This window comes from Nuphar pumila, chromosome 6 (genome assembly GCF_984573655.1).
Source record: "Nuphar pumila chromosome 6, dmNupPumi1.hap1.1, whole genome shotgun sequence".
In the NCBI taxonomy this organism is placed as follows: domain Eukaryota; kingdom Viridiplantae; phylum Streptophyta; class Magnoliopsida; order Nymphaeales; family Nymphaeaceae; genus Nuphar; species Nuphar pumila.
The window spans coordinates 106,843,558-106,856,611 of record NC_143254.1 but is presented as its reverse complement, the minus strand read 5'-3'; the positions used below and the strand labels follow the sequence as shown (position 1 = coordinate 106,856,611).

At 36.6% G+C, this 13,054-nt stretch overlaps 1 protein-coding gene across 8 annotated transcripts in view; it reads right to left on the bottom strand.

The window, feature by feature from the left end:
- Nucleotides 1–13,054, bottom strand: part of EMB3011 (RNA helicase family protein) — a 77,679-nt gene that overhangs the window by 61,370 nt on the left and 3,255 nt on the right. For 3 of the 8 annotated variants that reach the window (XM_090008604.1, XM_090008602.1, XM_090008601.1), the window contains 4 exons: nt 4,856–4,964; nt 4,616–4,754; nt 4,260–4,466; nt 3,897–3,970 (listed from right to left, as the gene is read on the bottom strand). In XM_090008604.1, the coding sequence (XP_089864730.1) occupies nt 3,897–3,970; nt 4,260–4,466; nt 4,616–4,754; nt 4,856–4,861 (426 nt within the window). In that variant the 5' untranslated portion in view covers nt 4,862–4,964. The remainder of the gene's footprint in view (nt 1–3,896; nt 3,971–4,259; nt 4,467–4,615; nt 4,755–4,855; nt 4,965–13,054) is intronic. The other 5 variants (XM_090008600.1, XM_090008603.1, XM_090008607.1 and 2 more) reach the window with 3 other exon arrangements.

The following is a 13,054-nucleotide window of genomic DNA, read 5'->3' as shown; positions in this document are numbered from 1 at the left end:
TCAGATCTGGTCCATGAAGATCAATGGCGCACTAGCAGACGACAATGCCGCCCTGACTAAAGCCTCCAAATGTTTCCAGGCATTATGCAATGATATTGAGAAAGCCAGTTGAAATGTAGATAAACTGATCCTGGATAAGATACAGGGGAAATTTTAAAATGGTTCTGGAGGTGTTACAAAGATGACTTCCTAGCTTCACTAAGGAATTTCATGAGAATGGAAAAATGTTGAAGACCCTCAATTTTTCCTCTCTCATCCTTTTACCTAGGGAGACTGACACGGAGGACATTACCCGATATTGTCTAATATCCCTTCTCGGCAACCTTTACAATTTGCGGAAAGGATCCTTGCAAGGCGACTATAGGTTGTGATGAATCATCTCATCATCCCTACAGAACGGGCCTTCATAAAGGGCCGCTGGATTTACAAGTGTGGTGCCTTAGCAAATGAAGTTATGCATTGTATAAACTCTGTAAAATTCTAGCTTTCACGCTTAAGGTTGATTTGATCATAGGTTTTGACACCATTAAACAGAAGTTTCTGTTGAAATGCCCAGACATGAAGGATTTAAGTAAAATTGGATTGGCTAGATCAGGGAGATGATTATAATTGCAGCAGTTTTGCTTATAATTAACAACTTAACAGCAATGATGGCCCCAATTTTGGATTATCCTGAAAGCTCTGTAAAGGCTGCACATAATCATCATTGTTGTTGAAACATTTCTAGTGAAGTTTTCACTGCAACCATGAAGATGAAAAAAATGAGCAGATTGTGTCTCATTTTGAAGGCCTTCACTGTAATTTCTGGGCTGAAAGTTAAGAGAATAAACGTGGTCACTTGACCTTACTACCAATGCTAAGAATATTTTGGTTGTAAACAAGTGCACCACCCAATGCTTTATCTTGGTATGTATTTGGTTACCGAAAAAATTGATAGCATATGGATAAGGGTGGAAGACCAAGTGCTAGCAAAACCGCAATCTTGGACTGCAAGCTACTGGCCATTAGCTGGATGAGTCATCTTTCCCAGATATTTTTTTGTGCATATCTCTTCACATGAACTAGCTATTTTCAAGATCCCAAGGAACTAAAGAAGCAAGCCAGCAGAAAGAATCTTTAGATACATTAGGGGAATCATTTGCAAAGGCATCAACAATGGCAAGGGCGGTCATTTATTAGATGGGAACAAGTTACACTTCCAATTGATTTTGAGGTTGGGTTTAAAAAGTCGGTACTGAAGGACAGCATGGCAACTTAACTCCAATGGTTTAACCCTGGTTAGACTGTGGTTACTCCTTAAAAAGACTGTTTTACCCTTCAACCATTTGGAAATCTCCCAAAGTCATGGTTTCCATGATCTGAGGGGAAATTACCACAACCGAGCAGGATTATCTTACAAACCATCAAAAATTAAGGGTTTTATCACCAGTCTTTTTCAAGGTTTCATTTGTTCGGGGTGCCGATATTTTTTAATAGATTGCTTGTGAAGATTGGATTTTTTGATTCAAGGGTTAAATCTAGAGGGATTTTGAGTGTGGTAAAAGAATCATTTAACATATGTGACAACAATTGAAGGAGAGGTTAGCAAGGTCTCGAAGATCATTGAGGAGGCCATCAAACTTACTTTGCAGGAAATCGTCAGCATAAAGAAGGTTTACAGGAAGAAATTTAGTGAATGAGATGTTAATCATCATGGTAACAATGTGAGGGATGGGCAAGGGTGGCATGGCAGTGGAGGCCCATACCAAGGGTGCAAAGGCAGAGGAGAAGAAGGATGAGAAGATGACGTTCAATCTAAAGTTGGAAGGCTTCGACGCAGCTTCAAAGATTAAGATCAGGAAGGATGTGAGGATGTTCACCAATTTGGTTTCCAAGGAAGCCAAGGATTTAGTGAAGAAGACGTGAATGTTGCTAAAGAAAGGGTTTCGAAGGAAGAGCAAAGAAGACTACATAAAAGATACAAGCAGTTGGCACGAATATTGTAATAGAATTAGGGCATTATTTCTTATTTCCAATCCAAAGAATGGTGAGGTCCTATAAATTTTAAGTAGTCAGCAATCAGGGCAGTTGATGTTCTATCTAACAGAGACATGGACACATATTGTAAAACTAGGAGATAGGTATGCGAATATGATCATAATATATGTAAGTACGTATGTATGTATGTATGTATGTATGTATTCAAAATTCTTAATTTAAATAATTAAAGCATGAATATCATCACAAGTTCAAATTCTTGAAAAATGATTCTAAATCATTGAGATTAAAAACGTAAAATAACTATGTTCTGAGTTCTTACATTGGATGTTTCTGAAATTCACTGAATTAGGAGTCAAAAAACAACTGTTCCAACTTGCAGTTATATGCAACAAAAATCAATTCCACTGACATTTTATGGTAGGAGCAGCAGAACCAACAGAGTATACAGTTACAACAGGAGAACCAGATTTAAAATGGCACCCCTAAGGAAAACATAAAAAGACGCAAAATATGACACCTTGTCTGACTCAGTTCATGTGCATGTCAACCAGCAAGAAATTAGTAATATTCTTTGAGGTCAGAAATGATCGTGCATATTATCTTCATAACGTGACAGAACAGCTTTGCGATAGATGTTATGAGGCTGCAAATAGCTCACCTAAAATATCATTCAGAAATTTTCAAATATAAACTTCAATCAAATAAAAAACACCAGTCACTAAAGGAAAACAATCAATTTGTCGCTGATTCAAGCATCAGATATTCACATGCTGGTTTCTAGATACAAATACCAGAGACAATGTAAATATCCTTTACTGGCATATTCTTAGGAACCAGTTTGTCACTGCATGACATATGTTGATTTCAACTGTAAAGAAACCTTAAAACATTAAGGGTGTCTTTGGATACTTTAGAGGAGAATTCTTAGGTAAGAGAGAATTCTCAATCACCATAAATAAAAAGAAAGACAATTCTCAACCTCCATAATTCTATTGTTTGGATAACAAGAAGGATAATTTGGAGCATGTTTGGATTTTAGTTCGGATCTAACATGATCTGACCCATATCCTAACCATTTTTACAACTGTAAGAGAGAGAGAGAGAAGCAGAGAAGAGGAGTAGGTGAAGGAAGAGGAGTAGGTAAAGGAAGAGATGGAGGAGAGGATGAAGAGGAGGTGGTGGTGGAGGAGGAGGAGAAGAGAAGAAGAGAAAGAGAAAGAGGAGGAGACGAAAAGAGAGCAACGAGGAGGACCACAACGAGGGTGAGTTCTGGGAATTAGAATTACACCACCTATAGAGGTGGGAACTCTAAACAGGGAATTTGTAGGATCGAGAATTCTAAGTTTCTAACTACCATATGTCAAAACAGATCCAAACAAGAAAATATGAGTAAGCTGATAAATTCCATTCCCTCAATTTCACTCGAATCCAAACACACCCTGAATATTCTCATGCTGATTTCCAGATACAAGTAATGGAGCCAATGCAAATACCCTTTACAGGCATATCTTTAAGCATCAGTATGTCACTGCATTCGCACTTATGTGTTATTCCTAAATAAACTGTGGCATTTACTTGGAAAGTTTCAAGGAATAGTATGTCTCTAGCACAAATACAAGTCATTTTAACATGAATCATGCATCCAGTCATAAAATAAAGAAATAATGATACTGTGGACATGATCAGATGTATTCAAAATCAAAATAGGGATAAAAGTTTTAGGCACTAAAGAAGTTAACGAGCATAAATGACAAAAAGTTCACGCACTAAAGAAGTTAACGAGCATAAATGACAAAAAGTTCACGCACCAAAGAAGGTAACAAGCACACAAACAATTATCTTTTGCATGGCAACAAAAGAAATATCACAGCCGCGTGTTTGAAAATGATTTGTAATCATGAATATGCGTGACCTACTTTGGAATGCTGATGTACTTTTGAATTTCCCTTTTCAGATAGAACCCCGTCTCCTTCATCCGCATTATGACTTTCTGAAATGTCATGACCTAAAGTCAGAATCGAATGGATAACACGTGCATCACTATAACTTGGAGAAGACGGAAATTTTGTAATTATATAGAGAGAAAAGAGTACCCAAACAACTTGGCAGCGAAAGCACCATATGCGAAACAGTTGGCTATTTATAAAATCAACTACAAATATGGAAAGCTAGAAAACGTTTTCCGAAAAATAAACTGGTTTGGCTTATCTCAATGGAACTGCAACTCTTAGAGAAATTTGGAAGCAGAAACCAATTGTTGAATCGTGCTACATGTATACCTGAACCCGATGAGCTTTCAGAATGCGAACCCCTATAACTACGACGAACATGATTGCGGTTGACTTGAGGCTGATCAAGTGAATCCACTTCTGTTCTGGAGGAACCAGGATTTTCTTCTTCATCTGTTAGTGACATGGTAGTAAGATTTCTTGGCTTAGGAATCATAAATCCATCATCACTCTTCGACTCCCTTTGTTCACGTGATCCTGTTCAACAACGACCAAGTGCGATTTTGTAAGATAAAATAACTGAAACAATATAACAAGCATCAATGTTGCTTGCTGAAAAAAAAAAAGTGGGTATATCAAACAATAGAAGTTCATGAACTTTTAGGGTAAGAGGATTAGGTACTTACCCACGATGGACTTCCGCTCGGATGGAGGTTTGAACACCACTCTTTCCTTCGAAGGAACATAAAGCCCACCCTTGATAGGCTTCTCGGGTTCCAGGACAGCCTTTGTGGCATTGACATCAATAAACCCTCCATCTCCCTGCTATAAGAACAACAACCGAGATGAACATACAGAAAAATAAAAAACCGCTGATAAAAGGAAGAAAAAAGAAATTTAATGTTTTGATCCTGAATTGCACTTACCGCCATGCTGCTCAACTGCCCTCTTCAAACGACAGAGGTCTCCCCCAACGATTATCAACTAAAACCAAGTTCAATTCAACATGTTTATCGGTTCATTTACTCATTGTACCTACATGACAATCAAAAAGAGAGAATGAGAGGCTCAAGGAGGTTTTGATTGATTTCAACGGCAACAACAATCGAAGTAAGTTGAGGATGCATGGTGCAGATGCATTCGCAATTCATATATATTTGCACAAACATAATTGGGCCAAATTTCATTTGATCGTGTCTGGCATGAAATACACGCACATGCTTCTCAAAAAATTCAGGACATCAGAGTCCCACACAAACGTACCATATGCTTCTAAAAGAATGCATATGACCACTAAGTTGAAATCACATTCAACCATCTCAGCATACTTGACACGAGCATGCTTTTAAGTGCAATAAGACATAACAGCCTATAAAAATGTAAATTTTCACATTCTTTTTCCTCAAAAGAGCATACTCATATCTAAACTCATGACTATGACATACATTCTTTCAATTATCAAATTCTCATGTTCATTCTTAGGAGTATTTATTATTCTATGTATTTAATTTTTCCTCATATGGCTTAATTGGTTCTTTCACGAGCAATTCAACACTGCAATGCATTGGTTGAGAGTGTAATGAAAGAGATCAACTCCAACAAAAGTCACTTATGAACTTGTAAGAACACACTTCAATCAAGCATTACACTTGATTGAATAAGCAAAAACACCCACACAAGGGTCAAGAATGATTGTTATTGAATAAGAAACCTCGCACTAGAGGGGATAATACAACCCAAGGCCTTGAGCCCAATTTATAGAGAAAGAGCCACATCGGAGCAGCCCAATATGGCTGTTGGGCTGCTCCCAACGGTCATATTTATGACTATTGGGAGCAGCTCCAACAGCTATATTGGAGCTGCCCCAAAAAACCCAAAAATCGAAAAAGGCAAAAAAATACAGAAAATAAAGGTAAAATAAAAGGAAAAAAAAAAAGAAAAAAGATGGTTGATTTCAATTACAGTGAAAAGACCAAAATACCCTTGATGGGTATTTTGGTTTACAAGCATGTGTGTGTGTGTGTATATATATATATATATATATATATATATATATATATATATATATATATATATATATATATATATATATATATACTTTAACACCCCCCCTCAAACTCATGGTGGCACAACCGAGAGTTTGTCAAGAAGGAAGTGGAATCTGGGAGATGGAAGCGCTTTGGTGAAGAAATCTGCTAGTTGATACTCGGACGGAACGTAGGGCAATGTGATGGTCTTCCTCAGAAATTCTTCATGAACGTAGTGGCAATCCATTTCAATATTTTTTGTCCTCTCATGAAATGTATGATTGCTTGCAATGTATACAGCGCTCTTGTTGTCACAAAATTATTTTGATGGTCCCACAATATGAACTCACATATCTCCGAGAAGTTGTCTCAACCAAACCAACTCAGATATGGTTGTTGCCATCGCACGATACTCAGCTTCCGTGAAAGAGAGAGACACCTACTTTTTGCATCGCCGTGAAATCAAAGAATCACTTACAAAAACACAAGAACCAGTGGTTGAGCGTCTGTCATTTACATCCCCTCCCCAGTCAAAGTCAGAATATGCAATGACTTCTAAAGAGGAAGAGGATGATAGAAATAATCTATAATTGATCGAATTTTTAATATATCTAATAATTCTCATTACAACATTCATATGTACTGTAGTGGGAGCATGCTGGAACTGACTAACAGAATGAATAGCATGAGAAAGATCAGGTCGAGTAATGGATAGATAAGACAAGGCTCCAATCATTTGTCTGTATGAAGTAGGATCCTTCAGAGGTTCTCCATCATCTATGTTCATTTTTGTATTTATAACTTATGGTGTATCAACTCATTTGGATCTGCTTTAAAAAAAAGGATCTGCTTTAAGCCCTTTCCTATTTGCGATAGTGATGGATGAGCTTACGAGATCAATTCAAGAAAATGTACCGTGGTGTATGTTGTTTGCTGATGATATTGTTTTGATTGATGAGTCTAGAGCTGGGGTTAATGCTAAGTTAGAATTATGGAGACAGACATTGGAAGCTAGAGGTTTTAAGTTGAGTAAGAGTAAGACTGAATATATGGAATGTCGGTTTAGTAAGCAACGAAGTAGTGATGGGAGTGTAGTGAAGCTTGGTGAGCAAGATATACCGGTGAATGATTATTTCAAATATTTGGGATCCATCATTCAAAAGTATGGAGAAATTGATGAAGATGTAAATCATAGGATAAAGGTTGGGTGGATGAAATGGAAAAGTGCTACTGGAGTGTTGTGCGATCGTAGAATGCCATTGCGGTTGAAGGGAAAGTTTTATAGGACGACTATTAGACCCGCTTTACTATATGGTACGGAATGTTGGGCTGCCAAGAGACATCATATTCAAAAAATGAGTGTAGTTGAGATGCGGATGCTTAGATGGATGTGTGGAAATACAATAAAAGATAAGATTCGGAACGAAGAGATACGTAAGAAGGTAGGTGTTGCACCCATTGAAAATAAGATGCGAGAGAATCGTTTACGGTGGTTTGGACATATTCGGCGAAGGCCTAATGATGCTCCAGTTAGAAGGTTGGAGAAATGGGAAAATATATTAGTTAAAAGAGGTCGGGGTAGGCCTAGGAAGACTTGGATGGAGATGATAGGAAAGGATATGAATGCTTTGAACCTCACCGAGGACATGGCGTTGGATAGAAATGATTGGAGGAAAAGGATTCTTGTGGAAGACCCAAAATGAATTTCTTTTTTGGTTCATATCGCTGACCCCAATTGTTTTGGGATGAAGGCGTAGTTGTTGTTGTTGTTGTTGTGGTGTATCAACTCATTTATCGTCTGTAAGTCCTGATTGTTCTATGATTTCTGTTGCATATTTTGTCTGAGATAAAAAATAACCACGAGGTGAGTAAGCCACTTCTATTCCAAGAAAATAATGTAAAAAACCAAGATCTAACATTTCAAATTTGTCTTTGAGGATATTTTTTATTTGATTTACTCTCTGTTTGTCACCTCCTGTGATAATCATGTCATCGACGCAAAGCAGTAATATCACTATTCCTACACTTGAAGACTTAACAAACAATGCAGTGTCAGTATAACAAGATTTAAAATTCAGTTTTGTCATCACAGTACTGAATTTATCATACCAAGCTTTTGGGGCTTGTTTCAAACCATACAATGCTTTGCGTAACCGAAGAATTTTCCCATGTGCTAAACTTAAGCCTGGTAGAGAATTCATATACACTTCCTCATCCATATCACCATTTAAAAAGGCATTTTTCATATCCATCTAAAAAATAGGCCATTTTTTAATTGAGGCTATAGAAATCAGAATCCTAACAGTTGTCATCCGAGCAACTGAAGCAAAAGTCTCGTCATAATATATCTCATATTCTTGACTGTAGACCTTGGCTACAAGTCTAGCTTTATATCTTTCCAATGTTCCATCCCATTTAGTTTTAACTTTGTAGACCCATCTACATCCTATGGTTTTTCTACCTTTGGGTAATATTGAATTTTCCAAGTTTTTGCCTTTTCTAATGCTTCTAATTCGTCATTCATTGCGTTAATCCACTCTTGATGATTTTTGGCTTCGTAATAGAAAGTTGGTTCTATATAGGAATGTATGGCCATAAGACATGCTCTGTACCTTGGCTCAAAGAAGTCAGAGGATACAAATCTACTATGGGCTTTTGAAATTCTTATGGATCCATATCTGGGTTTTGTGAATATCTTTTCAATGCACATGGTGGATGATCTTCTGTACATCGAGAATAAGTTTGTATATTATCATAAGGTACGTCTTCATGACTACAAACTTCATTTTCAATCTTATGCACATCATGAGTACATGTTTCACGTTCATTGATAAGATCAAAAATGAATGAATAATCACAACTCTCTTGGATTTTTTCTTGGGTAAAATCATTTTCTTTTTCAAGAAATATGACATTTCGTGAAACATACAATTTGTTGTTTTCAATGTCATAGCATTTGTATCCCTTTTGGTTTTCGGCATAGCCTAAGAAAACACAAGGGATTGCTTTTGGAGAAAGTTTGTCATTTTTATTAGTAAGAATGAAACACTTACATCCAAAGACTTTTAACCTACTATAATCAGGTGATGCTTTAAATAAATTTTCAATTGGAGAAATATTTTCAATAGTTTTTTTAAGACATTCTATTTATCAAATAGACAGCCGTAAGGGTGGTGGCTTCGGCCCAAAAACTTTTAGGTACATTTTTTGAGATAAGGAGTGTTCTCGTTGTCTCAATGATATGCCTATGCTTTCTTTCAGCTAAATCGTTTTGTTGAGGAGTATATAGACAAGATTTTTTATGGATAATTCCATGTAGGCCAAGGTAATTTTCAAATTCTTTTGATACAAACTCTCCTCCGGAGTCGGTTCTAAAGATTTGAATATTGGTTTTAAATTGAGCATTTATATAGTGATGGAATTTTTTAAAACAGTCAAATACTTCAGATTTTCGTTTAAGAAAAAATATCCAAGAGTGTCTACTATAGTCATCCACAAATATAACATAATAAGATACACCCCATTTGGAAACCACAGGAGTCTGTTCCCATATGTCCGAATGTACTAACTCAAAAGGATTTTTAGAGATGAAATCTCTTGTTCTAAATGGTAAGGATTTCATTTTTCCAAGAATCCAATCTTCACACACAAAATCTTTTACTTTATAACTTGAGAAAAATGGAAACAATTATAATTTGGAGATGCTAGGATGTCCCAGTCTTTTGTGCCAATGTTCTATGTCTTGCTTTTCCACAAAATTACAAAAACTAAGTTTTGATAGCTCAAGATTATCCATTACATAGAGATCTCCTCTTCTATGGCCTCACCCAATCAGCTTCCCGGATTGAAGATCATTTATTAAACAATCATTAGATGAAAACAAGTCTTTACCTCCACGATCCGTAATTCGAGAAACTGATAAAAGGTTTAAATTCAATTTTGGTACTATTCGAATATTTGGTATGTGAAAATTTGGTTGATTTTTAAAAATTCCAAGACTTTTGATTTTCAAGGATGTTCCATCGGCAGTTGAAACATAGGAATCTTTTGAGTTAGTATGACATTCAGATATTATGGACTCATTTGGAGTCATACGAAACGAGGCACCAGAGTCAAGTATCCATGAAGTCTTACCAGGGTTCCCGTTTGTAGATACGGTCGCTCCTGAGAAAGAGGAAGTTTGACCTTTGAGCATTGGTTGTAGTACCTCCGTTAGTTGAGCCAAAGATAGTGAACTGATACATTTGGAGTCATCATCTTCATGGCCTTCAACCGAAGCAACTCTCTTATCGTCTCTATGATCTTTTTTCTTTCTTTTGCGACAAAAAGGCTTGATGTGTCCCGGCTCATAACAATGATAACGAATAATTTTTTCACCCTTTTTGTATTCATGGTCACCCATCTTTTCATTCCTTTCATAGTTGGAATTTCTTCCATTTTCATTTTTTACAAAATGAGGAGGTTTATAACTTCTAGAATGATTGTCGGGTTTTGACATAACAAGCACGGATTCTTCATTTTTTGAAGCGAAAGGCTTTTTCAACCTATTTTCCTCCATAGTTTACTCCTCAAGAGTTTCAACTATGGATGGTACACCTCCTTTATCAAGGAGGACTTAGTCCCTTCAAATTCGGGTCTAAGCCAGTTGATAAATTGGTAGAAATGCTCCATTTTAATTTGATTCTCACGGAGTTCTACATCTTGAGAACAATGCCATTTTGGCTCAAGAAGAGCCAATTCATCCCAAATGAGAGAGAGAGAGAGTATTATTATATTCCTTAATGCTCATCTCTCCTTTGATCATAGTTCTAACTTTATTTTGAACATTACAAATGTGAGCAATATCCTTAAGACTATACATGTCTTTAAGATATTTACATGCGTCACTAGCGAAATCAAATTTCGCTAAGCTAGAACATTTGTGAATATGAACACTATTGATGAGCCATCCAATGATCTTAGAATGACCCATCCTTCATTCTTTCTATTTCTTTTCATAGTCACAAACGGCTCTAGACATTTCTTCTCCTTGGAGAGTCACTTCTTTTCCATTCTCAATCTTGATGAGAATGAGTTTTGGTTCCTTTTCGGACCCATCGACTAAACCCCAAAGGCTTTTTTCCCAAATTTTGTGCTTGACTATGGATGCTCACATCATATAGTTGATATCATTTAGGCGTACGGGAATGGAGACCATTACTTCCCTTTCATGCTCCATTCTAATATAATGAGCGAGAGTAGAGAAGAATGAGAAAAACAAGAAAGGGATAAGGATAATACGCAAAAGATGAAGTGGTGTGCTTCCCGATGTAGCGATCCACGATCATTTTCTTGGTGTTATCACAATCCTCCTTTAGAGAAGATAACCTTATGCCTCACGAGCACCAAAGCTTTGATACCATGTAATGAAAGAAATCAACTCCAACAAAAGTCACTTATGAACTTGTAAGAACACACTTCAATCAAGCATTACACTTGATTGAATAAGCAAAAACACCCACACAAGGGTCAAGAATGATTGTTATTGAATAAGAAACCTCACTCTAGAGAGGATAATACAACCCAAGGCCTTGAGCCCAATTTATAGAGAAAGAGCCACATGGGAGCAGCCCAATATGGTTGTTGGGCTGCTCCCAACCGTCATATTTATGACTGTTGGGAGCAGCTCCAACAGGTATATTGGAGCTGCCCCAAAAAACCCAAAAATCGAAAAAGGTAAAAAGGCAAAAAATACATAAAATAAAGGTAAAATAAAAAGGGAAAAAAAAAAAAAGATGGTTGATGCCAATTACAGTGAAAAAGACCAAAATACCCTTGGTGGATATTTTTGTTTACAAGCATGTATGTACTTGTATATATATATATATATATATATATATATTTGAATATAAGTATATACTTTAACAGGGAGAACGGACCCATGGTCCTAGGTCTTGGTTTACGCCAAACCAAAATCGCCGACAAAAATCGAACATGCATCCCTAATTTTGCAGAGATGTGATACTACCACCTAGGACTCATTGGTAGACATGTCCCCTAACCTCCGTGAGAGGAGGACAAGAGGCGTTTTCAGTCCTCAAAAACTCAACATGTCCTACCAAGTTTATATCATCCTTCCCTCTCCCGAGAGGACAAAGAGATTGTGATAGACCCAACCATCTTATAGAGTCCGGCTTCACCGATGCCTCAAATGAACTTACGGTCCAAAGTTATTTTTATTATTACGTCATAAGTTACATTCAAGTATCATTATCTCACAGAATAACTCTCACAAACAAGCCCTCATGCATAATTAAACAGTTTAGGCCATATGCACGACTTAATCTTGTATGCTCTCATGCATGCTAAATGTCACCTTGTAACTATACCCTCATGCATGCTACATGACATTCATATTTGTTTTCATGTATGATCCTGTCATGTCATGATTTAACTATACATGCTCTCATGCATGATCCATCTATAACATGATTTCATGTATGATTCAGTTACAAGATACCTTGCATGATTCTACCACGTGTTTTTATAAATGAAGCATATCATAAATGATCCAATTTCTCATACATAATACATGTCACATCATAATTCAACACACAAACAGGATACATGACATGTCCATATTCACACACATCAATCGTTTCAAAGCATACACTCACAATACATAATGTACATACATGACATGTTTTACAAAATTATTATTTCATACAAGCATTCACAATAGTCATGTCAATCATATCAATCATGCAACATTCATTTCACATAAATGCATGCTCAAACATATACCTACAGCAAACACACTCCATATTCCACTATCTAAAATCATGACAAGCATGATCTTCTGAACCAAAACCAGAAAAACACTTTTATTCTCATACATTCAAATCATGTTTAGCATGATCTCCGAACTACAATCACAACATTCCTAGATATCCACAACTAAGTGGCGTGTGTGAACGTAACGGTGTTGCATACAAGCACTTCATTCAAATCATGCTCAACATGATCTCCGAACTACAGTCACAAACGTCCTAGATATCCACAATTAAATGGTATGTAAGCATAACAATGTTGCATACAATAAAATAAATTTATTGTGTG